General features: G+C 43.4%; 1 protein-coding gene across 4 annotated transcripts in view; it reads right to left on the bottom strand.

Annotated features, from left to right (window-relative positions):
* The window catches only part of CNKSR3 (CNKSR family member 3), a 94,854-nt gene that overhangs the window by 18,075 nt on the left and 49,476 nt on the right, over positions 1–27,303 (bottom strand). For all 4 annotated transcript variants that reach the window (XM_037895018.2, XM_037895019.2, XM_037895016.2 and 1 more), the window contains 5 exons: positions 19,114–19,316; positions 17,655–17,742; positions 9,313–9,354; positions 7,314–7,433; positions 5,541–5,600 (listed from right to left, as the gene is read on the bottom strand). In XM_037895018.2, the coding sequence (XP_037750946.1) occupies positions 5,541–5,600; positions 7,314–7,433; positions 9,313–9,354; positions 17,655–17,742; positions 19,114–19,316 (513 nt within the window). The remainder of the gene's footprint in view (positions 1–5,540; positions 5,601–7,313; positions 7,434–9,312; positions 9,355–17,654; positions 17,743–19,113; positions 19,317–27,303) is intronic.

Below are 27,303 nucleotides of genomic sequence, written 5' to 3' on the forward strand. Positions count from 1 at the left end.
CCACCTCCCAGACTCCAGAATAGCCCATGGGTTAGGGCACTCAGCTGGGATGTGGCAGACTGACGTTCAAGTGTCAGGTCCAAATTGGGCAGAGCAGGGACTTGAATTTGTTTGTCCCATGTTCCAAGTGAGTGCCCTAACCAGTGGGCTATTCAAGGAGAAGCACACAGACATGCTCTCTCTTTTTGGGAAAATCCTTGAAAAAAAGATCTCAGTTTGGTCCCAATGTGGATCAGGAACACATCTGAAACCTCTAAATTTTTCACAAGACAGGAAAACACCAAGCTTTAATTAATATACACCCATCTGTGCCAGTTCCTTATCCTAGCCTCACACCCAGAACACCCCCAAGACACACCAGTCATCTCAGATACTTCAATTTGGATGTTCTAGAGTCTGTGTTAGCTAACAGCAGATCAGATAGTTATCATCAATAGCAACATAAACCTAAGTAAAGAAAAAGTGGCAATTAATAAGTGCTAAGAAAATCCAGGAACAGGAGCTAAAATGAGCATCACAAATTGTTTGGTTCTACAGGGATGGAATAGTCAGCTGCATTGCAAAGAGTTTTTAACTTTGTGCTATTTTAAATTTGGTTTAAAAACAAAATGTTTACACAAACTACACTGAATAAAAGGTTTTAGAAGAGAAAACAGCTTTGAAGTGGATAATAAAAGATTAAACATATCCTATTAAGAAACAATATGGGCACTGTTAGTTATTTATGTTGCTACTTGTTATAACTGAATCTAAACACAATAACGTGGTTTCATTTAGTGTGTTCACTAAAAGCCTTAAGTCTCAAAGACTGAAGATATATGACAGAAAAGTAACGAGTACAGCTGGGGCCATTTCATTTTTCCCCTCACTGCTTACTAATCTAAATGAAAGCTGCAAGTTTTAATTTAAGTCCCTAATTTAGTCATTTAATCCAAATGTCTGCATCAAGAAAATAAGAAAATTATATTTAAGTAACAGGACAACATTATGTGTGCGCATGATGTGTACTGAGAGATATAGGTGTTAAAAAACAGCAACATTTAAAAATTAATTTCCTCCCAAAACAGACAACATGCTCAGCTAGACATTAACAAGCAGCTGTTAAACATGTAAATATTTACTCTGAGTTATCTAAAGCTGGTGCCATGCACAGGTTACTGCTACAGTTATTTAAAAAATATTCCTGCTACCATAACAACATATCAACTCTGATGAAGCCTTGGCAACACTGGCAGAACAGAGATACACTAACAGACGTGTCCACAGCGCAATTCACACAGGGAGGGCTACTCACCATAGCAAAAGCCTCACTCTCTCCCCACAAACAACAATATGGATAGGAGGACAATATCCCTGAGCTACTGAAGAACTGAAAGCCTGGATGGAAGTTTCTCTCTCATCACCACCAGACCTTCAAAACTCAAGTAATATCTTGTAATAGTGGGACACTATAGGAGTAAATTGTGCAATGAGGAAGATGCTGTACATGTGACAGAGGCTCCAGCTACTATGAGTAACCACATTTCTTTGCAAAAAGAAAAGGAGTACTTGTGGCACCTTAAGGTGCCACAAGTACTTCTTTTCTTTTTGCGAATACAGACTAACACGGCTGCTACTCTGACACATTCCTTTGCTATCCTCTTGCTTCTTCATCAAGGAAATGCCTGTTTGGAGGGGTGAATACTGTCCAAACCAAGGCTAACGGCATCTTTTGGGCTGTGATTATGCTTGCAGAAAACATTCTGGGGGGGCCCACACAGGTCAGTTCTGGATCTGACACTATTCAATATCTTCATTCATGACTTGGATAATGGAGTGGACAGCAGACTTACAAAACCTGTGGAAGATATTAAGGGGTTGCAAGCACTTTGGAAAACAGGATTATATTTCAAAACTACCTTGACAAATTAGAGAATTGGTCTGACACTGAATTCAATTAGATGAAATTCAAAAAAAATTGCAAAGTACTATATTTAGGAAGGAAAGAAATCAAATGAACACCTACAAAATGGGGAATAACTGGCTAGGTGCAGTACTGCTGAAAAGGATCCGGAGTTATAGTGGATCACAAAATGGAATGAGTGTCAATAATGAGATGCAGTAGGGAAAAAGAACATCTCAGAATATTAGCCTAACAGGAGCATCACATGTAAGAGTCAGGCGGTAATTATCTCACTCTACTCAGCACTGGAGAGGCCTCAGCTGGAGTACTGTGTCCAGTTCTGGGTGCCACACTTCAGGAAAGATGTGGATAAACGGGAGGGAGTCCAGACAAGAGCAACAAAAATAAGAGATTTAGAAAACCTGACCAGTAAGGAAAGGTTAAAAAACTATGCCTGCTTAGTCTTGAGAAAAGAATACTGACGGGGGACCGGATAACAGTCTCCAATATGTTACGGGCTGTTATAAAAAGGATGGGGATCAATTGTTCTCCAAATCCACTGCAGGTAGGACAAGTAATGGGCTTAATCTGCAGCCAGGAAGATTTCATTTTTTTTTTTCTAATAGCTAATCTAACTGTAAGGGAAATTAAGTTCTGGAACAGACTTCCAAGGGAGGTTGTGGAATCCCCATCACTGGAGATTTTTAAGAACAGGTTAGACAAAAGAGGTGTCAGGTATGGCCTAGGTTTTTGCTTGGTTCTGCCTCAGTGCAGGGGGCTGGACTTGATGACCTCTCAAAGTCCTTTCCAGCCCTATATTTCTGTGATTCCTGATTCATTAAGCAGTGAGCACTGAATTCAGAGTATCCTACAGGATGATCAACAGTCTGCTTGAGAGATCTCAGATAGTACATATATAGCCAGTTTCAGCTCACAAGGCAGCTATTCCACTCCTATGGAGAGCATGGAAGAAAGTGGAAAGTTTTGTTTTGGCCAGTGTGTTCTCATGCAACACAGGAAATCACGAACAGGCAGGAAGATCTTGGAAATCCTGTCAACTGACTGAAATTAGACAGTGTATTGCTTTCCTGGAACCATTCAGTGTGGTTGGTGCAGTACTAGAGTTCTGATAACAGCCACCTGGCAAAGGTTTCATTCACATATGTTAAAAGTAATTTTTTGAGAGCTAAATAAAATGCAGATACTACTACTTTTGTCAGAAAGGTAGTTTGTAGCCGAATATAAACTAGATCTTTTGTCATCAGAAAGAAGGGGGAAAAGAGTCTAATTATTGCTAGTAGATCTCTCACTTTCATCTCCTAGTTGATGTTATTTCTCCAAGGAGAATGCGGTTTCCCTAAGAGAAGAACTGATACTTACAGATTCACCTGGGTTCAGAGTTTTGGTTTATGGTTGCAGCAGAGTCTCACTCAGAGCTTTCAGCCTGTGTTTCAACTACCTATACAACTTAATGGTGACCAAAGTTACAATCTTTCACATCTATCAAATGTTGACATTGCTGCACAGTAGACTCAGTCTTTCAGCCTATGGTGAACAAGTTATGCCAAATAACCCAGTAAGATTAAGAGTTGGCAGATATAAAAGATTACAGTTTTCATGATAAATGGTAAGTACAGATTTCCACCCACTCCTCCCTAATCACTATAACTTAGCAAGGGTTCAGAAGGAATCACCAGTCCTTTTTCTAACTAGAAAAGATCACACAAGCTGCACTTCACAGGTTCTTCCTTTCAGCAACCACACCATCCACGTAGATATAGTCCTACTATTATTATCTATTTGGATTATAGTAGCACCTAGGAGCCACAGTCATTTACCAAAACCCTATTGTGTTAGGCACTGTACAAGCACACAATAAATAGGCAGCAGTCTCAGCACACCAGAGGACTAGTATCTAGACGGCAACATCCTAAACCCAAGAGAGGAAAAAAAAAAAAAAAAAAACTTTTTGTGAACTTAGCTGCTGTTACTTTGCCACTGAGAAGCACATAGTTTATTCCTGGTCTAAACTACCCTCTCTGATCTCCTTTGGTAAAGAGAAGTTGTCCTAATAAGAGCAAAGTATGGAAGAGCATATTTGTTCAGCAAGCATTTGTTTACACAAGACACCATAAAAACTTTGTAACTGAACAATAATTTCTAGTAATTCCGTAAGGCAAATATTCTAAAGCCAATGGTATTTTGAACATCGACCTCAACTCCTGTTTTCCGACAGTGGCCAATGCCATGTGCCCCAGAGGGAACGAACAGAACAGGTAATCACCAAGTGATCCATCCCCTGTCGCCCATTCTCAGCTTCTGGCTTTCCTGCTTGAGCGAGTGGAATCTAGGTTCTGCTAGATGAGAGTGATGGGCAAAAGCTACGTGGAGTTCAGTGATTCCAGGAGTTGAAGCAGCAGGGTCACCAGTTATCCAGTACTCCTTTAGGAATGCCTCACTGTCTGTCAACCAACAAGAACTGTGGCTTTCCTGTAGCTGTGTGTGGGGGGGGCGGGGGGGGGGGATGTTCCATTTTGTGCCCTCTTTAAGAAGGCTGATGAACCTGATGTTTGCAGGTATCCTGTGAACCACTTTTCCTGTGGTTTCTGAGTAGCTGTTCGCATAGGCCTTCCTCAAGTTCCAACACAGCCTTGGTAGCAATGTGATTAGGGGGACTTGGAGAGCAACGTCTATGACAACAGGAGGGTGCTCGCTATGCATAAAATTGTCAAGGACAGTTCGTTCCACAACTAGAGGCCATGTGTTCTGGCCACAGAACACAAACCACATGTCCAGCAAGTAGACTTGCCTCCGTCCGGCAAAACAGAAGGTTTCTTGCTACTTGGAATTGAACAGTAGATGCCTGTCTTGATTCGAAGCCCATTCAAAAAGTTGTTCATCTTAAGTATCATTGTCTCGTAACCCCAAGATTTATGATGGCTCTTGAGGTCTCCAACACATATTAAAGAGTGGTGGTGATTCAGTAAAACCTGCGTGGTACAGGAGACATTTGGTGGCTTATAGATGTTGGGGATGTCACAACGAGAGTCGGTGAGTTTGCGGACATATGGTGAAGAGTTCAAGACCATGCAGCAGATTTTCCAGAGCTTGTCTCACAAATGTTGCCAGTTCGTGTTTTGGAGGGTGTTGGCTCCCCACTAAATGTTATTCTGTAATGTTACATGTTTTGATGCTTTTTCATTATACAATAAGTCTCTCTCTTGTTAAGTGCTTTGGCATAACCAACACTGTCAACATGGCAACCGAACAGCAGTCCATGGCCTCACAGTCTAAAAAGCAACTCAAGTGACAATCCAGTGAAATGGCCCTTCTTAGGACCATCACCGAAAGAGAAACATAGGATCATACCTAGATGTATGCCACCACAATGTAGAAGGCTGCCTCCTACAAAATGTGACTATTTGACCAAGCTATTATATCAACAGAAGATCGATACCCTTGTGTTATTCTATTAAAACATACATATATGCATAATCTTTATAAATCCAGGATAAACCAATGGTGTATCACACAAAAGTTGCTCGCAATAGGATTTTGCGATCCATACATGGCAGAAACAAAAAGCCTCAACATACTTTCATCCAGAATAGTTTAAATTAAAAATACATCTACTTCAAATTGAATTAGACGTACTCACATTTTCTGTAGTTCCAGTAATTACATGCAATCCATCATAAGTTGATTTGATATACATTCCCTAATGTGGGGGGAGGGAAGGGGAGAAGAAATTGAAAATAGGTCAAATTTAAGAAAGGCAGTGCCAAGAATAAAAACTTGCATACTAATTATGTAACAGGTTAAGCAACATCTTACAACAAACTTAAAACTCATTCTGTGCAAAAAACATCAAATATATGAAAATTCATGGACTCACATTTGTAACTAGTGTGATCTAGTATCAAAGTACTAAATGTTCCTCTTTTCCTGAATTCTTGGGCACTCAGTACATATAAGTTAAAGAGATCGGAATTTTATACTTGACCCTTTGCAGATGATCTTTAAAATATTTATTTTTAAATCATGTAACTTAACTTCTTTATAGCCTTGACTATCCTGGAGAATTTTAGATAAGTCATTTAGAGTCCCTTGCATGCCAAGCACCTCCTCACAAGTTTGCTACAAATATTCTACAGACAAGCAAGCTCAAATAATCCCTGTTCTTAATGCTAGCCATCTTGTAACATTACAGTGTTGGCGTAAACCAGGAGCACAGGCAAACCATGCGCTAGCACCACTTTACTATACTACTGGGTGTGGATGCAAGGATAAATGCTAATGAAATAGGTCTGAGCGTGTGGATTCTTAACATACCATCTACAAATGGGCTAATACTCACATTTTAATTACACATAGTAGACTTCTGTATCAATTTCCATATAGATAACATAGGTAGTTTTCCTTCCTGATACGCTGTTTTGAAGCTTACTTACCATGCTGTGCTTTTCAGCTATGCAGTGCCATTCAAGTGCTAAGTGCAATTTATGTGCCAGAAATTACTATCCACCACTTAGAAGCGTGAACACAACATTTTTCTTTCTTGATTTTCTTCTCCATTTGCAAAGATTTATCCTCCCTTCCCTCCTCCTCCTCCTCCGCTGTCCCCCCATTTCTTGCAGAGCACAAGCTATCATTCAGCGAATTCCCTTATTTGATACCCAAACCGCACTGAAGAAGTTGCCATAGTTCTGGAACATGGTTAGTTCATTTGTGTCCCTTCCGTTAGCCCTGCAATAATGTAGCTCAAAACACTGTAGGTTCTCATAACAGCACCCATGTTTTTTAAAAACTGATCAACAAAAGATATTTCTCACTTCTTCATAGTTTTAAGAGTAAGTTAAATAATTTCAGATAAATATTTCAGTTTCCTTTAAGGCATTTAAATGTGAACCACCTCCACTCCAGCCAGAAAGGTCCCATCTCCAATTTTTTGTAAACACCATTCAATGGAACATCCAACCCGACCAACCATATTCAGCCCATGGTCAAAGGTTTACCACAGACCCCTGCTAAAAACAAACGTCAAATACGCCCCACATCCAACCAAAACTACAGATCAAAAAAAAAAAAAAGTCACAAAAAACAGTATAGATAAAAAAAATCCTTCAGAAACTCTCTATGTACAGTTGATTTAGGTGACCAGCGAAGGTAAGGGACCACTTTGTTCACCTCCATCGAGGAATCCCACCAATAGCCAGGTGTACTCAGCATACTACCACCTCAAAAATGCCTTAAACACAGACAAGGGACTGATCCTGCAGACAGTTTTGCCCATGAGTCTAGTTAGTCCCACGCTGAATCCTTACTGATTTTAATGGGAGTAAACAATGCACGTAGGCGTAACAGCTTGCAGGGCCAGGCACTAACAATGCAGACATAGTAACCACAGAAGCAGACACAGCTGAGTTCTTACCAGGCCTTCCCCAGGTTTAATGTTGGTTAAATGAACCTCCTCCAGACATGCACTCTGGCTCATCAACGGATCTGTAGTTGATCTGATCATCTTGTCACAAATTCCATTTAAAATCTTGGACTGAAAATGAACAAAAATTCATTAGGAAAGCCACATTCTAGAATTCCTCCCCACACTAATTTCTCAATAAAGCAGAAGTTATTTAATTATAAAATCTGGCCCACTAAGAAAGCTTGATAGAACTGGTAGCAGAATACGAGACCATTCAGACAATTCTCCTTTATGGCCTTGTCTACCCTAGGCTTCTGGGGTAAAAATCTGCCACTTCTGCTACCACCAGTGACAAGGCATGTTGGGACAAGATGCCGCTACAGTTGCCTGGAAAAAAAGGCAACAACGACACCACCACACTCTTGCAAAAATTTAGTCTATATTTTTTTGGAATTTTTATTTTTAAATCCCAAACATTTGACTACCTTTAGTGCCAACAGCTGCCAACAGTTATTTAGATCTGCTTTAAGAAGGGTTATGCAGGATGGTGCTAAAGAAGCCAATGGCAACTGGTGAGTACTCTACACCAAGCTTTTCAGTAGGTAGGCATTTAACAAGTAAGTATTTTAGCAGTTATCTCCTTTGTGCCAGTTGCTGGAATCCTTACAAACTTAAATTTCCTTGTTACAAAAATATATCCAATCCCAACCCAATACCATTTCTAAGGACACATTCTGACCTTAAACACATGTAACTCGGACTAAGGAAGCCAGTGAAAGTCAGGCTTATGTATCAGAAGGGAGTAATTTGTCTTTTACGTTCTAAAAGTTTCGAACAGGCAAAATGACTGTTTAATCAGAGAAAACGTGATGGTCAAAACATCTATTTTCTTCCCACACACTCAAATTTACATTACACACCTCATTGTTTAAATTCATATCAAGACACAAAATACAATGTATTTAAGTTAAAGTTGTTTTCAACAGTTAAGAAAAAAAAAAAGAGGCCCTAAAATCTTCAGGATAGCATTTATTTGTAATTGGCTGCGAAACTGGAAGGTAGCTCACCTGAGAAAGTAAATATCTCCAAGTGCCCTTGGGACTTCTCACTCAGTGGAGACATATGTAATTAAGGGGCTGCAGCCTTGTATAAAGATACCTCTATCTAATTTACCGTGGGCACACGGTAAATTATTCTCAAGGTTTTTTATTCTAAACCAGATTTATAGAACTGAAGTAATGTAATTTAAATAAAATCGAAACAATGCCCAAGTATGAATACGAGGAACTGCTAAAACAAGGGAATTCCAAACAACAGTACGTATATGGAATGGGGTGTGGAAAAATGAGAAACTGAAAACTCCTATTTGCTTGGTTTCCTTATTTATGGACACAATTATTTTTAGCTATTGTGCTACTGAATGCCTAAGCATCTATCAGCAAACGGAAGGCCTTATCAAAGAACACAGCCTGGCTCATGTCAAAAGCAGGAAGCGATGATTAACTGTTACAAAATATTAAAAGTATTTCATTACATCCCACTGTTGGTCACAAGGTTGCTTCAAAATGATTTTGAAAACTTAGAGCTTTCAGAATGAAGTATAATTAGACATAGATCTTTCTAGTTCCATAGGCAGGACAGTGTCTTTACAGGGACCACAGCAAAGTACATTATCTATTAAATAAAGTGCTATATCCCACGCTGCGGATCATGGACATTTTGCTTTACATTCCTTCCCCTCCCCTAAAAACTGAGCCAGACATTGGACTTGAAGAAATACCTATGGAATAAAACCTTAAGGATCATCTACTGTATATAGCAGTGCTAATTTATACATCATTAAAAATTCACCATTATCCCTTCTGAAAGAATAATGAATGATAAAAACAGCCTGCAATGGGGTTTTGCTTACATGGTATATTTCAGCTTTGTCAGTCTGAGTAATCAAGAAGTCATTGAAATAAATGGGAATACAAATAACTAGGTCGTAACTGAAATGCATACTTACTACATGTAGAACTTTATCTTCCATTTCAGCCACAGTGCAATCCTAAAAAGAGAAAACAAGCACTAAATTAACAGAACTGTGTAAACAGACTAGGTTGCAAAATACTGAAATGCAGCTACCTCTGACCTCAAGCAAAAAGGGTAGTATCTTTGGAGCAGGGATTAATCAGACATCTGCTTCGCCTTCTAGGCATGAAATGTACCATTGAACAACAATTTTCTGACACCTGATCTAAAAGGCAATACAGACCTTCAAAATGTTAAAAGAATACAAGCCTTCAGTTACTGCAGAAGAATTTTCCAGGAAAAATGAGTTATGCACAAATAAAGATGGACTTTGTTAAGGTAAACCATACAAGCTTGTTTTAGATACTACAAATACTGAGCCAGCTATTACTGTATTCATCATTTCAAAATGGATAAAAAAAACCACGGGTTAAAAATAGCTTCAGAAGTGCTTTTAAAATATGCTATTGATGACATTCACAAAGGCAAGGGAATGGCACACAAAGCATTATTTACACAGCTCAGGTACAAAAGACTTTGAACTGAAAAGAGTTCATTTAGTAGATTACAGAAGAGACCATTGTTCTCTGAAAAAAAACAGCAAAACTGGAACACACCAATACATTCCCAGGTAAAAAGAAGGAGGTGGGGAAGGGAGGGTAAACTACAGGTACGGTTGTAAATATTTATTAATTACTTAAGAAACCCCCACTAAGACTTTTCTCAAAAATAACAAAACGTTAGAAAATACAAAGTTAAGGTTATATTTGGGGGAAAAAACCTAAACATTACAAAGATCACTTTAACAATATTAACTTTGACCCATATCGCACCAGAGTTCCAAGCTGCACAACTGTCACACCTCATCGTAAAAGATTGAGACATTTTAACGAAGAGATTTCATGAAGAAGGATTTGCTGAACACAAAGTATTCACAGTCTGCATAAATCTTTAAGTCTACTTACTTTATATAGTTTGCCAAAGAACTTAGCACACAACTTGGGTTTTGTACATAAACGTACATGTTATGGAAGCGTGAGCTCAATATCCTGAGTCCTTAGCATTAAGTTTATTTTTGGCCTGGTTCTTAAGGGAGTTAGAGCCACTGCATATGTATCTATACCAAGTCTGACCACACTTTTACATTTGATGCTCCATATGCTTTTGAGACGTGTCCTGAAAATTGCTCCAAAGGCAGTCACTTTTAGCGAACAGACAGTAACCTCACTTTTTCTGGTGACAGTGTAGTCGTATGAGGAAAAAAAGAAGAGTAGCTTGCTATACTAATGTAAAGAGAGATGTACTTTGCTTTAAGTGCTCCAATAGAAAATAATATATCAACAAGAGTAAGGTACTAGAAGACCTTTTAGATCACTTCTCAATTTTCAGTCACTGAAGTAATGACAACGTTTCCACGTAGGATTGTCTTTTTGTTGTTCTCTGGACAGCCATACAAGGACAGAATAGTGTGGTGACTAAAGCCATGTCTACACTACAAAACTCATGTTGACTCAAGTTATGTTAGCATACAGATGCCACGGTTGGTACATCGCTTGTGCCCATGCATACTTGGCTCCTTGTGTCAGCAGTTTACGTGCTCACCAGGAGCGCTTGTATTGATGCAGAGTGCGGTGCACCACGGGTAGGTATCTCACTGCGCAACTCGCCACCATCCAGCACACTATCTTTTGGGAAGTTTTGGCAATGCATGATGGGGCTGAAATGAGTCACGCAGGGGTGACTGGAAGCATGGGGTGAATGTCCCATTTTGCAACTGTCTCCATCCCATGATGTTATCTGTATCCCATAATGTTCATGCTTTTTTTTTTTTTAAAGAAAAAAAATCCCACAAACACACATGGCCTCCTCTCTCCACCATTCCCGAAAGAAGCATGGAGCCTGCACTATTATCACAAGCATTGCAAGTACAGCTTGCACGATCCTGAAACATTTCCAGAGCTACAAGAACCACCAAATGAAGTGGGGAAACACGACAATTCCTTAGAGGACAGACTGCTGTGGGACATAGTAAGAATCAATTCAAGGTTGTTAGCAGCATTCAGGGACCACCTGCAGACGGTGGAGTGTTGCTTCTGGGCCCGAGAAACAAGCACTGACTTGTGGAATAGCATCATAATGCAGGTTTGGTATGATGAACAATGGCTGCAGAACTTTCAGATGAGCAAGGCCACATTGCCTACAGACAGCCCCCCAACCTGAAGCAAATACTCACCAACAACCACATACCACACAACAGAACCACTAACCCAGGAACCTGTCCTTGCAACAAAGCCCGTTGCCAACTGTGCCCACATATCTATTCAGGGGACACCATCACAGGGCCTAATAACATCAGCCACACTATCAGAGGCTCGTTCACCTGCACATCCACCAATGTGATATATGCCATCATGTGCCAGCAATGCCCCTCTGCCATGTACATTGGCCAAACTGGACAGTCTCTACGTAAAAGAATAAATGGACACAAATCAGATGTCAAGAATTATAACATTCATAAACCAGTCGGAGAACACTTCAGTCTCTCTGGTCACGCAATCACAGACATGAAGGTCGCTATCTTACAACAAAAAAACTTCAAATCCAGACTCCAGCGAGAAACTGCTGAATTGGAATTCATTTGCAAATTGGATACTATTAATTTAGGCTTAAATAGAGACTGGGAGTGGCTAAGTCATTATGCAAGGTAGCCTATTTCCCCTTGTTTTTTCCTACTCCCCCCCCCCCCCCCCCCCGACGTTCTGGTTAAACTTGCATTTATGCTGGAAATGGCCCACCTTGATTGTCATGCACATTGTGGGGAGAGTGGTCAGTTTGGATGAGCTATTGCCAGCAGGAGAGTGAGTTTGTGTGTGTGTGTGGGGGGGGGGGGTGAGAAAACCTGGATTTGTGCTGGAAATGGCCCACCTTGATTATCATACACATTATAGGGAGAGTGGTTACTTTGGATGGGCTATTACCAGCAGGAGAGTGAGTTTGTGGGGGGGGGGGGGGGGGGGGCGGCGGAGGGTGAGAAAACCTGGATTTGTGCTGGAAATGGCCCAACTTGATGATCACTTTAGATAAGCTATTACCAGCAGGAGAGTGGGGTGGGAGGAGGTATTGTTTCATGGTCTCTGTGTGTATATAATGTCTTCTGCAGTTTCCACAGTATGCATCCGATGAAGTGAGCTGTAGCTCATGAAAGCTCATGCTCAAATAAATTGGTTAGTCTCTAAGGTGCCACAAGTACTCCTTTTCTTTTTGCGAATACAGACTAACTCTGTTACTCTGATTCCTGGATCTGTGCAGTGATCTTTATCCAGCCCTCCTGCACAGGGATACCAAAATGAGAGCTGCACGGACAGTGCAGAAGTGAGTGGCAATTGCACTGTGGAAACTTGCAATGCCAGATTGCTACCGGTCAGTCAGCAATCAATTTGGAGTAAGGAAATTCACCATGAGGGCTGTTGTGAGGCAAGTATGCAGGGCCAGTGTGTAGGACTGTGACGACTCTCAGCAACGTACAGGACATAGCAGATAGATTTGCAGCAGTGCTGCTCCTGAATTGCAGTGCGATAGATGGCTTGCATCTCTCTGTTTTGGCATCAGACCACTTTGCCATTCAGTACACCGAACAGGAAGGGCTACTTTTCTGTAGTTATGCAAGCACAGGTGAATCACCGGGGACGCTTCACTGACATCAGTGTGAGCTCGTCAGGGAAGATGCATGACACTCACATCTTTAAGAACACAGGACTGTTGTGAAAGCTACAAGATTTTCTTTCCTGATCAGCAGTTTACCATTGGAAATGTTGAAATGCCAAAACATGATCCTGGGGGACCCAGCCTACCCTTTGCTCCCCTGGCTCATGAAGGCATATACGTCCACCTTGACAGCACCAAGGAACAATTCAACCACTGGCTCAGCAGATGCAGAATGACAGTTGAATTAACTTTTGGTGGTTTGAAGGGTCGCTGGCATTATTTACTTACAAGATTGGACCTCAGTGAGAAAAACATCTCAATGATTATAGCTGCCTGCTGTGTGCTGCATAATATACGTGAAGCAAAGAGGGGAAGTTTCCATCAGGCTGCAGGGCAGAGGTGGAGGAGCTGTCATCTGAATTTGAACAGTCAGACACAAGGGCTATTAGAAGAGCTCAGTGCAGAGCTATATTGCTCTGGGAGGCTTTGAAAGACCATTTTAACACTGAGCAAGAACAGGGTGTCTTGTTGTAGTGTGTTCTACCTGGCTCTGCAGGAGTCGTGTGGTGATCACTGTACATGTAGGAATACAACATTGTCAATGCACCTATTAATTTTGTTTTTGAATCATCTCATGAGTTATGTGGCACTTAGCAATAATAGGTAACTGGTTGCTATCAGAACTGCTGATCACTTGGCAGCATACGTTGTGAACTAATAAAGATGAATTGTGTTCCAAAAATCACAATCAGTGCAAAAAAAAAAACCTCACAATTTTAAAACAATACATTAAAAAACTTAAAATTTAATAAACAGAATGTATGAAGGGGAAAGAACACTGATGCCCATTTCAGCTACACATACACCAACCGTGGCTGTCACAGGAATGTTTAGCTATGATTCTCTTTAATGTCCCTTGGGTGGCATGGCAGGGGTAGTGCAGTGGCCCCTGATGCCACACGGAATGTTGGGGGAATGGGAGGGGTATAGGGAGGTCCGGATATTGAGTTCTCAGTGGGCTGCAGAGGGAGGTGAGCCCAGGACTGTTGAACCTGCAGGTCCACCACAGTCTGCAGCCTCTGTGTTTGCTGCCTGAGAAGCCTCATTATGTCTTTGTGCATCTCCCTCTCCTTTTCCCGCTGGAGCTCTCTCTTCTCCACTCTTTCCTTCTCCAGGCTGGCCACAATATTCATCCTCCAGGCCTTGTGCTCGCAGTCTGATGCGGCAGTGGCTTGCAGGATCTCACTGAACATGTCATCCTGAGTCCTCTTCTTTCTCCGCTTTATCTGGCTCAGGCATTCTGCACGTGTGGAAGGCGGTGTGAAGGCCGCAATGGCAACAGCTGAAGATAAAAACACTGAGGTACCTTTGTCAGCGTATTCACAACAGAAAGGGAAACTTGCTCCCTTGCAGTTGTAAACACAACATTCTCACTTCTGCTTGGGATAGTTTGTGCACGGCGCTAGTCACAGCACCAGCCATGGTGAGTATGGCCCGCCAGGGGTTGGGGGAAATGGAGCGAATTGCTTGGTTGCATGATTCCAGTCGTGTAGAGCAATGGCACTGAATATTCGCACCATTTTCCATAGGTAGTGGTGATTCATATGTAAGCTGATCTCTCACTCCTGAGGGTTACAAAGGCAGAGACCCCACAGTTGCTGCGGTGTCCTAAAGCTGCCCGAGTCCATACGCTGCTAGCCTGTTATCGCTCAGCATCATAGGAAAGTGCCCTACCACAGAGGACGAAATAAGGCTGCCAACCCTAAAAACCTTCAGGAGGGGATTGCCGAGTACTTCAATGAAAGTTTCATGGAGATCTCTCAGGAAGATTCAAGGGACACCCCTGTATACATAAACAAACTACTCTGTGAGGCCCCTGCCTAACTCCAGAGAGGAATGAAAAGCAAATAGCAACTCTACGTCTCATGGTTGTACCACTACCTCTTCTAGCATGAGTAAATTAATGAAAAAAGTCAAAAGATGTGTTCTGCCATCCCTGTAATTGAAAATTTATCTAAACACTTACCTGAGGTTCCTTTCCCTGCACTGGACTCGCCGGTGATCCACTGGTGAGACTGTGGCATCACCAAAAAGAGGTCTGACTTGCTGCGCAACTGGATTCCAGGTTGTCTGACCCCATACTCCTCCCCCTCATCCACCTCCTTGCTGTTCACAGCAGGGGCCTGTGACTTGGTGGGCTCCTCAGAGGTATCCACAATGCTGTGGGGAGCTGGGGGTCCTCCACCGACTATGGCTTCCATCTCTTTGTAAAAGTGGCACATCTGCAAGTCAGCACCAGATCGATTGTTGGCCTCCCTGGTCTTCTGGTACACCTGCTGCAGTTCCTGGACTTTCACACTGCATGGCTGCTGGTCCCCATCATACCGGTTCTTCTGCATCCCCTGAGCCATCTGCTCATAGACATCAACATTTCTAGGCTGGTTCAGAGCTGTGCCTGGACAGCCTCTTCTTCCCACAGGCCCAGGAGATCCAGTATCTCCTGTCTACTCCAAGCCAGAGTGCTTCTGGAGCATGTAGCCAGCACGGGCAGCTGCACTCAACAGTGGAGAGCTGCTAGGTGTGCTCATCAAGTTGGACAATCGAGAAAAGGAATTTCAAAAATGCACTGGGCTTTAAAGAGAAGGGGGCTTCCAGTCTCGGTCTCTGTGATGCCTGCAAAGTAGAGTTCATAATGGTGACCTGAGAGGTCAGCGTGGGGCATTGTAGATAGCTGCTGGAGGACACTTAGGCTCAACGTAAGTAATTCAGTGTCTACACTTGCTCTGTGTCACTCAGGGAGGTAGTGTTACTATGTTGGCATAACAGGGTGCTTATGTAAGTGGGAAACCAATTTAAAGTGAAGACACATGCACAACTAGGTTGATGTAAACTGTCTTGTGTCAACCTAACTTTCTAATGTAGACCAGGCCTAACTAAGCCCTTCCTTATTTGGTTTTGTTTTAAGTGTAACTTAAGTTAGAAAGTTTGGAAAAAACTTAGTTGTGAGAGGTTTTTTGAGAAAACTACCAGGTGCTCCGAAGGGCTGTCTCTTAAGTAATTGATAGAAATATACAACTTTGACTCCAGTATAAAGTTGCTTGTTTTTTTAATAAGAATTTCCTTTGGGTATTTGAACAACATATAATAACTAATCAGTGAGTCCCTGTGAACCATGCAAGCTGTGTAGGAATTAAGTCTTGTCAGTGACTAATCTTGCTTTAACCATGTTACTAAAATTCATGTTCTAAACATGACCCTCAAACTGCAGATTTGATAGGGCAGATGGACCCATGTCTCCATCCCTTCCTCCCCCACCAAACACAACCACAATCCCAATTCCCAATTATTTCAATTTGAGTTGGCCTGCTTAGTACACATGATCCAACACTGATTGCTCCCATGGTTAGAAACAATTCTAAAAGCAGCAGCATCTCATTAATTTCCATACACTGGTTAAAAAGGGAGGCTTGTGAACATGTCGGGGAGCAGAGGTAGATTGAGAAGCCTTGAATGGTCATCTGCAAATGCACTGTTAAAAGTTAGCTAGCTACAGGGTTATGTGCAGAATGCCCCACAGCAAGGATAAGAAGGGTGTGGAGCAATTAAGCAATAAATCCTGTTTGGGTCCCTGTTTCCTGCTTTTAATAGGACACTCCAGCATGAATCATTTGAGGTCACCTGCAAGAGCACAGAGTTACCCCAAAAGGGGAGAAGCAATTAACTCATTTTCTTTCAATATACTGTATATATGGTTTTGAGAAGTTTCTGAAAATGACATAGCTTTTTCCTCACACACGAAGTGCACAAGTTCATGCCACAGATTTCATCCCACCTACAAAAAAACCCCCACAATAAAATCCCCAACACACACCACTTACCTGACCACCTTCTACAAGGGAGTTCCATGCTCCAGCAGGCATCAGTGGGAGCTGCATATCACAGTATGGTACGTACTGAGGCATCGAAGGAGAGTGGGAGCCAGCCACTCTGACCCCAGCTATACCCAAAGCATGAAATGAGTTGGTCTGCTGAAAGTCACTTACATGCCAAATGACCCTCTAGCCATTACAATTTTGGCCAACCACAGCTAATAGTTAATTTTTAATAAAACATTGTGGAAGTCAGCCTGGTGGAAACAGAAATGTGAGGGAAAGGCAGCTCTTCCAGTCACCTGTTGCAGTCCACACCCAGCAGCTACTGCTCTCTTCCAGGGTATAAATTTGAGTTGCTATTGTATTTATTAAAACAAGTTACCAACGTTGATTCTAACTGGAGTTAAAAAAACAGCTTTCAGGTTTTCAAATTCAAAGCAGCTATTCCAGGGCCAAACCCAACTCTTAAAGTTAGTGAAAACACTAATGGACTTTAAAATGGGAGACACCTAGCTCAACACTGCTGAAAAGTTTTGAAATTAACTAAACAAAAATCTCAACTGCAGGAGAACAGAGTGACCAAAGTTGGTAGCAGACAGCATGCACCTGCTCATTATCACGTGTATGATACTCCAGCATATGTTTTCCTCATTAACAAGTTGCACATAACTAGCACACAGTTACTTCCCCAGCCACCCACCTTCCTTCCTTTTTGGAGAGGTGAGAAGAAAAGCGGGGAGGAGGGAAAAAGTCAACTGACCTTCTGAACTGTGGTAGTGAGATCCAAGCAGAGCTGAATGATTCTGTTCTTTGTCGCTGAAAAGTCAGCAATCCCTGTAAATGGGGCCCTGTAACAAGACAAAATCCCCTTAGAATGAAAAGCCCTCTCGGCTTCCAACTCTGGCTGTTAATGGGCACAGCACATAGATTTACACAGTTGCAGGTCAGATAGCAAACCTGAGACGTGCTGGAACTATCACGTTAACACAGTAAAAATGTAATCTGAATAACCGTAGCTGCAGTAAATAGACTAAAGTGCCTTTTAACACAAGTGCACCAATATGGTGAGCAACAAACTACCCTTATAACAAGTGTATTCTTTATCATAAAAAATATCTCAGCCAACATCAGCCTCTGTAATGGCTTGCTTTCCTCTAAGAGGTAAATCTGAACAGCTGCTAACCTTTCAGCACTGTTTACAAAGGACTCAAGTCTAGCTCAGTGATTATACCCTCCCTTAAAGGAGACCGCTTTAGAGAGCTGTTGAGGGGGCACCTCAGCCCCACCTGCTACTTTATGAGGGGCAGGGAGAGAAGGGAAAGAGTTCCAAAACACTGACTGGGCTCAAAGTTCGATAAGTCAGCCATCTTGCTGCTGGGGCTAGCAGACAGGAAAGTTGGTGGGGGCTGGCAGTGACGGGAGGAAAGGACCAAGCAAGAAGAGCAAGCTACTGCCAGGGAACACCACCTGACAGTGACAGGAGGGCCATTCATGGGATAACAGCTCTTCCTCCCCATGATCTCCTTCTGACTTCCCTCCCCACAAGCTGGGTCCCTAGGAAAGCTGGCAACATGCGAGAGAATTTACAGTCATCTCTTATCCTGTCCCAGCATCACTGCTTGGACACTATCTGCTCAGCTGCCTGTCTGTTTCCGCAGCAGCTGTCACAGAGCAACCCTAGCCCGTGTAAGGAAAAGCAAAGGAGTCTTTCTTGCTGCCTGTCTTTTTCCAGGCCCCTGAAGCACACATTTGGGAAAGGAGCAAATTCAGTCAAAAATTAAAGCCACGTTAACAAATGCCTGTTTTTTAGACAATCATTTTGTGTGAGGGGGTGGAGCAGAAAGTTGCATCTGTATAAGGGGGCGGGGAGAATGGGGAATTTTCTTTAAAGCCCTGTCTGAACTAGGGAAATTTGAGGGAGGGTGGGGGGGGGGGGGAGAGAGAGTTTCCCATCACTGTAAACACTGGTCAAATCCATTGGATTTTAGCAGTATCATCACCCCATGCCCTGCAGCCACCAACAGCCTGGCAATTCAACTTGCTAATTACCGACATCCTAAGATTTAAATAAAGTGGTGGTCTGGGTGGGAACAGAGACATTTACATCCAGACTTCACTCTAGAAGCTGCCTTTGGAAGCCGAAAACATTCATTTCACTAACACAAGTGACCATATGGATTTTTTTTTTTTTTTTTTAAATGAGAGTACCAATCTCATACCTGTCCAACCATGCTAGCAAGGCCTTAGCAGCGCCAATGAGCTCCACCACTGAGGTGAGGAATTCATTGGGGGGTTTGTGTGAGGTTTTTCCATCATAATTCGAATTTTTCCTCCGGCTGCTGATGTAATTCTGCAGGTTGTTGGAAGAAGATCGCAGTTTGAGAACCAAGTTCTTCATATTGTCTGTTTCAAGGCCATAATTCTACAAAAAAAAGATTTTTTTTAAATAGTTTTGTAAGTCAATATAGAGATCCCATCTAAGTCTGTTTTGTGGTGCAATCAGCTATTTGGGATGGAAGATCCAGAGTACTGCTTATAATTACTCTCTCAACAAAAGAAAAATTGTTTGGGAAAAAAAAGCAACTTGATTGAACCAGACACCATTGGACAACCTGCTATGTGAAATGCAGTCTCTGATCTATATTAGGCATTTGAAAGTATGCTATTAATCCCAGTTATCCTCAGTGCTCTTAACTCCTAGACAATGCAGGAAGTCCCCAAATCCTGTTGTGGGTGTGTAGGTAACTGGTTTGGAAAGCAGGTGTAGGTGCTGTCCCAGATGCAAGGACTTGAAAAGCAGTCCATAGATTTCTGAACATTCAGATGCAGCAGGGTTCCACTTCCAGCTGCAGAACGCCACGGAGACAAAAGCTACCTGACTGAAGGCCTGACTTTACTATGTGACAAACCTCATCAATTTCCACTAAAGTCACTGGGAGTTGAGGGAACTCAGAATCTCAGAATATTAGGGCCCAAAATCCCATCACATCACTTGATTCTTAATGGAACACAGCAGCGTTGATTTCACTTTTCTCCCATTAAAGAGAATGGAAGTCTGGCTGCTCCCAGTACTATGGTGGAAAACCAGAAGCAGCATAGCTATGTTCCACTCACAACAAAAAAGAGGGGGAAGTTTGAACCTGCTGAGGGACAAAAGCTGAACTACCAGGCAACAGATAGGATTAAATATTTACACTAGGGTTTTGACTGTGAAATTATAACACTTCTGAGGTAAGTGTTCCCCTACTAGGAAAGGGCATTTATTTGCAAGTGTATGGACAGCATCAACACTATGCATAGCAGTGAAAATTGCCTTTGAAGTCCCTTCCCCCCATCCCAAAAAGGTAAAACCTATGGAATACTAGATCACTCAGGAGAGTGATAATACACAGAGAACCTGTAACATCTAGGTCGCGAGTTCAAATGCACCCAAGTCACTAGTAACAAAAATTAGAATCCAGTTGGCTTACGCAAAATCAGTTTGTCTCAGTCCAAATGTCAGTCACAAAACCCATGCTGTATCTGTTCTGTAGACAACAGAGGTTAAGGCCAACATTTTCAAATGTGATTAATAATTTGGGATGCCTCACTGGAGACATCTTAAAGAAGCTTGATTTTCAGAGGGCAGATAGGTCCCTCAGCACTTTCTGAAAAATAAAGTCCCTTTTTCAGGCTGAGCACCGAAAAACAGGGGTACCCAAAATCACTAGTCATGTTTGAAAAAGCTTGGCCCTAGTCTTTAGGGTCTTATCTGTACTTGAGATCTTTGTGAAATTCTCCCATCACTGCTATTGCCCAGATGAATTTCCACCATCCCTAGCAATGGCAGAAGCCCTAGCACAGACTAGCTATGCTCGGAGTTGGAGCTACACTAATGCCAGGGCAACACTGGAATTTACAAAAACCTCTGTTTAGACATAGCCCAAGGGCACCACTCTAGCACAAAGATCACTTAGAAAGAAAAACAAAACAAAACAAAAAAAACTACACTGCAATTCAAGAAATTATTACAGAGACATGATGGGCTAGAACACGTGCTAGGAATGGGGAAAGCCTTCTGATGATTTTCAACTGCACTTTGTATCTATACTGATTTGTAAGAGATGAGAGACAACAAACCACTTGTCCCCATACAAATCTCATGCCGCCGCCGCCTCCTTCCCCTCCCCTCAATCACAGCATTTCTCCCGGAAGCCCCCTTATGGCCTTCAAAAACACCTCTTCCCACTCCATTAAGCTTACATGATCCGTGACCCAGCTTTACTGGCAATATTCCTGATGTAGGATCTCTTATGCAGATTGTTGTGCTCCACTCTACTCAAGTTTCATGTACTCCCTGGCTTTCCTGGTCAAATGTGCATAATGAAGTCTGGGATACCTTGGACTGAAAAAGCTGTAGCACAAGTGACAGGGAACTTTTTATTTATTTATTTTATTTTAAAAGAACCCCCCCCCCCCCCCAAAAAAAAAAAAAAAAAAAAAAAAAGCCTATAGAACTCCCCCCAAGAATCCACGAAGCTAAAACATACTGGCATTTTTCAGCCACCAAATTGCCTTTAAAACTACCTCCCAGTTCTGGCCACAGTCCAGCGGGTATACACTGCAAAAGTCTACTAGAGCACTTGACAAGGGAGCACATGGTATCTAGAGTACAGCTAGAGAGGTGTTGCTGAGATGAGAGAGGATGTGGTCTAAGAAACAACACCCTTCCAACAGCAGAGGATATCCTTAAGTTTTCAGTCATCCTAGAGCAGGAAAATTTCTGGCTTTAATAATAAAAGTCTGAGCATTACATTCTGTAGCCATATAAAAACTTGCCACCTTTCGATTTAAAGTAAAACAAAAACAAGAGACGATCATTTTGATGAGTTTCTTGCAGCCAAGTTTTTTCATCCTCTTACACGATGCTGCAATATTATTTGTTTTTGGTGTGCTGCTTCCTTACCACCAGCTCTGAGTGCCAAGCCAGTTCCTGCAGCCACAAGAACGTGAAAATAGCAGCGTGCTAGAAGAGTATAAAAGCCTAATTACTCTGGCAAGGGGAGAGGGCAAACAGAATATCCCTTCACTCGGGACTGAAAACATTATAGGTCCTTTTAACCCACAAGGAGAGCAACTTACTCAAACAAGTTATTAGAACCACTCGATAAAGAGCTGTGATCCTTTCAGATGAGGCAGGGTGAGGGACAACTGCAGAATTCCCAAGGCCTGAGTTTCAAGCACTCAGGCATGCACTCATATGCATAAAAATGAGAATGCAACTGCATGCCTAATTAGTGCAAGCAATTATCACCATTGCATGCGAAGAAGTTACTCACTTTGTGCAGCAACAATGGTTCTTCGAGATGTGCAACCCTACTAGTGCCCCATTGTAGGCGTGTCTGCTTCCCTGCGCTGCTTATCGGAGAACTTTGGTATCAGTGTCTGTTGGGCCTATGCTGCGCCATGAAACTAGTTAGTGCGTGTGGGCTAACTGTCCTCACTGCCTTCTCTACCACAGTTAAAGAAGTACTCCAAAGTAGAGGGGAGGAGGGCGGGTTGTGGAACACTCACAGGGACACACATCTTGAACCACCATCATTACTGAACAAGGTGAGTAATAACTTCTTAGGGACACTCCTCGATGGATGCTCCATTGTAGGTGACTACCAAGCTGCACCCCTTTTGGAGGGTTGGGACTTCGGAGTTGAGTCAGTCACAGATGACAGTACAGTGAAGCCAAAGATGGCATCAGAGGTGGAGTCCCCAGTGACCTCTGAAAGTGTGAGCGGACACCCACATCACCACTCTGCAGATCTCTGCAATAGGGACATCCTTAAAGAAGGTGACAGATGAGGAGATCAATCTTGTGGAATGTGTATGGAGAGAGTCTGGAGGGGGTCATGTTACGAATTTGGTAGCACTGTCTGATGCAATTCGAGACCCACTTAGAGTGTCTTTGGGCTGATATTGCTGAACCCTTTGATCTTTCCGCCATGGAGAGGAATAGTTTAGGGGACTTCCTGAAGCTTTGTGTCCTATTGAGGTAGAATGCAAGGGCTCTCCTAACATCTAAGGTATGCAGTATGGCTTCCCTATTGTCTCGGTGAGGCTTGGAGTAGAAGATGGAAAGGTGGATAGACTGATTCATATGAAATGAGGATGTTATCTTAGGAATGAACTTTGGATGCGACCCGAGCGTAACCTTGCCTGGGAAGAATACTGTGTAAGGGCGATGCACCATCAAAGCTGCTATCTCCCCTATTCTTCTAGCCGAGGTGATTGCTATCAGAAAGGCCGTTTTCACCGATAGGTATGTCAGTGAACCGGTAGCCATAGGCTCAAAGGGGGGCCTGGTCAGCCTTTTCAGTACCAGGTCTAGGTTCCATGAGGGGTAGAAAGTCAAAGTTGAGGGAAGAGGTTAGTTATACCCTTAACGAACCTTTTGGTCATTGGATGCGATAGTACTGAGTATCCCTCTATGGGTCGGAGAAACATTGTGATGGCTGCTAAGTGGACCCTGAGAGAGCTCAGGGATAACCCCAATTTTTAAGGGTCAGAGCATATTCCAGAATATGTGGAAGAGTTGCTGACACTGGAAAGATTTGTTAAGACATGCACCAAATCTGAAACCACCTTCGCAGGTAACTGCTTTGCGTGAAGGACTTTCTACTGTGTTACAGAACTTCTTGCACTTCCCTTCAGCATGACCTTTCTAGGTGCTGGAACCATGTAGGAGCCATGCTTTGGAGGCAGAGAATCCCCAAGTTGGGATGTATGCTTTGTCCTGTGAGAGGAGGTGCAGAGAGTTCAGAAGGGAGATCAGCAAGCACATTATGAGCTGCATCAGGTAAGGGTACCGGGTCTGTCTTGGCCAAGTAGGAGCAAATCAGGATTATGTGAGCTCCATCCCTCTACCTTTAGCAGGATCTTCAGCAGAAGGGGAAATGGAAGGAAAGCGTAAAGAAGGTCCTTGTCCCAGGGAGAAGGAGAGGATCTCACAGAGAGTGCTGTCCCATCTCCACCCTGGAGTAGTATCTTGGATACTTCTTGTTCTGGTAAGTGGCAAACAGGTCTGTGAACTGTGTTCCCCACTGTGAGAACAAGTTGTGAAGAACTGACAGATGCATCTCTAATTTGTGATCATGCAGAAATTTGCCAGTGAGGTTTGTCCGCTATCGAGTTCTGCGAGCCCGGGAGGTAAGCTGCGGCAAGGTGACATGAGAGCTACACCAGTTCCATAGCCTCATCGTGTCCGTGCATAGAGGGGGTGACCTCGCCCCTTCCTGGCGGTTCACATAATACATGCAGGCTATGTTGTCCATTAGGATCTTCATATGTGATCCTGCTCTCAGCGGGAGGAAATGGGCGCAGGCGTTCCTGACAACTCTCAATTCAAGGAGATTGATATGTAAGAATATCTCCACAGGTGACCATTTGCTTTGCATTGCATGGCTGTTTAGATCCGCGCTCCATCCTCTGAGCAATACATCGGTGATAAGGAGCGACGATGGTGACACCTGTAAGAAGGGAATCCCTTTGCATGCATTGGCTGGGTTCTTCCACCAGGCCAGGCAGTTTTTGATCCTGGTAGGTAGTGACAGGGTTTGTTCATACTGTCTCTATTCAGCCTGTAAACTGAACTGAACCATAGCTGTAGGCATCGCATGTGGAGTCGGGCATCCGGTATCACAGCTGTGCTCGCACCAGATGCCCCGGGAGTTGGAGGCAGAGTCTGGCTGGTATTTGAGGTTTGTACTGAGCTGGATCTATGAGTAACACCAGGGACAGGAACCTGTCTTGAGGTAGGAAGGCTTTGGTGTTGAGCTGAAGGCCCAGACCTGTGAACAAGCATATCATGAAGTCGGTGGCTTGACAAGCCTCCTGGAGCAACTAGGCTCTGAGGAGACAATCATCCAGATAAGTGTAGATCATTATCTCTTGTAAGTGTAGATGAGTGGCTACCACTGAAAGAACTGTGAAAAATACTCTCAGGGCTAATCAAAGTCTGAAGGGGAGGACTCTGTATTAGTAATGGTCATGTTCCAGAATAAATCTGAGAAATCGTCTGTAAGCCAGTAATATTGAAATATGAAAGTAGGCATCCTGCAGGCTGAAAACCAGTCTCCCTGTTCCAATGATGGACTAATCATTGATAAACTGACCATCTTGAACTTCTGATCCTCAAAAAACTTGTTGAGAGCTCTGATGCCCAGGATAGGTCTCCAACCTCCCTTCCTTTTGTGTATTGGGAAGTAAAGACAGCAGAACTCCTTGCCTTGTAGATGCTGAGGTACCTGTTCTATAGCTCCTAACTGTAGGAGTTGACCTACCTCCTGACATAGTAGACTCTTATGAAAAGGGTTCCTGAAGAGGCAGGGGAAGGGTGTTGTGGGGGTGTAGAAAGGTGAACTGGATGGAGTACCTGGAACTGATACTCTCTAGGACCTATCTGTCCCACATTATTTACTGTGGAACGCTGCCAAACAGTGGTCAAATGGGTGCATGGTCAGAGACAGTAGTAGGGAGTGGTCTTGTGATGCCTCGACCCGCCTGTCAAAAGTGGTATTTAGGGCAGGTGGTTGGACGAACACTGAAGAGCAGAAGGTTTAAGGCAGCCTAGGAATACAATTTCCTATCAAGGACATCGAGGCACTTCCAGTCTCTGTCATAGGGTGCTCCCCCTAGAACGATGTTGTTGTTATCACAGCATCCACCACAATGGAACTGGGTGGTGGGTAGGAGAAAAAACTGATTCCTTTGTGGGGATATAATATTTCTTCTCTACCCACTTGCACATTGGGGCTATTGATGCCAGGGTTTGGCACACCGTTTTAGCCAGTTCTAAGATCGCCTTATTGATGGGGAGGCTGATTTTTTTAAGAGGACAAAAAGTGGAGGATGACAATGAGCTGGTGGTGCATGTCTGATCTCCTCCAATGGTACGTGGAGGGTATCTGCTACTCTTTTCCCCTGCTCCTGAAACAGGTGGAAGTCATCTGCCATGGATGGTGATGCAGGCATGACCACTTCATCCAGAAAGAGGAGATATGGCTTTCGGTGTTATCTCCTCCTCCTCCATATCCCCTTCTTGCTCCTCTGTCTCTTGAGGCTCTGAAACCTTCGATGCTGTGGCTGAGGGAGCGTGCCTGGAGGGTTGTAGGTGATGCTTGAAGCTCATGAGGCAGGCTGTCAGTGTGCCACCCAGCAGTCCCAGTATGGCCACTGTGGTGCCATAGGGCCTGATGGACTTGCCCACTGGTGGCTGTACCAAGATGGTGGTGGTGCCATCTGCTGGTACATTCCCAGACCCTACTGACAGTAGGTCCATATGGCACTCGAGAGGAGTACTGCAATATGCCGTCCGGTTCACTATCCAATCCCTCACTTGATAGTGGGGGAGGGCATGGCATGATTGAAGAGACATACCCGTGCCCAGCAATGGCTTGGTGCCATGAACTCAGTATCGAGGGGCAGAGAGTTGGGTGCCTCCATCATGCCTAGATCACCAGCTTGATGGAATTCTACTGGTACCGAGTGTCCCGGTATTGGGCGAGATGGAGACCTTGCCTGTACTGGTCTCTCCAGTGCCTGGTAGGCTATTATCGCTGGCATTACCAATGTCAGCACACATACCAGGAGCATTTTAGGGCATTTGCCCTTATTTCTCAGTATCGAAGATTCGGTGTCCATGCCCAGAGGGTCCATGGGCCTACAGCAGTACCAGATACCGATGGTCACTGTGAGGCATGGGTGCTGAATTGTAGTCTCGGTGTTGGCAGTGCCGAGGATACCAAGTGAGATGGCAATCACTTTCAGCTATCCCGGTTCTCGCTGAGGGAACTCCTCTCAGAGGTTTAAAAAAAAGTGGGGAGTCCCTGGACCATTTCTTAGACCCCCTATCCTTCAAAGTCTAAGATTGAGGGGAAGACTCATGCTCATCGGAGAGCTGCTTCCATAAAGATGATTTTTGGAGGTGCTCTCTGTCCTAGTGGGATCTCAGGTGGAGCTGATGGCAGAGGGAACACTTCTGCTGGATGTGGCCCTCGCCGAGGCAGTAGATGCACTGGGATTGCTTGTCCATGCCTGGGATTGCCTTGTTGCAAGTGCGGCACTTCTCGAAGCCCAGAGAGCCAGGCATAACCTTGTGTGGGAAATGTCTTCCCCCTCCCCCTTGCAACAGAGGTTGACAAAAGAACAGAGTCCTTTCTTCTTTTCAGTTTGGTTTGTTGTTTTTTAAAAAGGCATGGCCAAATAAAATGGAACAAGGAAAGAAACAAAAGAGGCTTCAAGGGAAGCTAAATTTTAGCAAAATAAGAATGTTAACGATCCACAAACATACAGCAATGGCTCCATCTCTAGCTAGGGGTGGAGCTAGCTTGAAAAGCAACTGAGTACAACGACAGTGCATGTGTGAGCCCGATGGACGC

The sequence above is a fragment of the Chelonia mydas genome, chromosome 3, assembly GCF_015237465.2.
Source record: "Chelonia mydas isolate rCheMyd1 chromosome 3, rCheMyd1.pri.v2, whole genome shotgun sequence".
Classification (NCBI taxonomy): Eukaryota; Metazoa; Chordata; order Testudines; family Cheloniidae; genus Chelonia; species Chelonia mydas.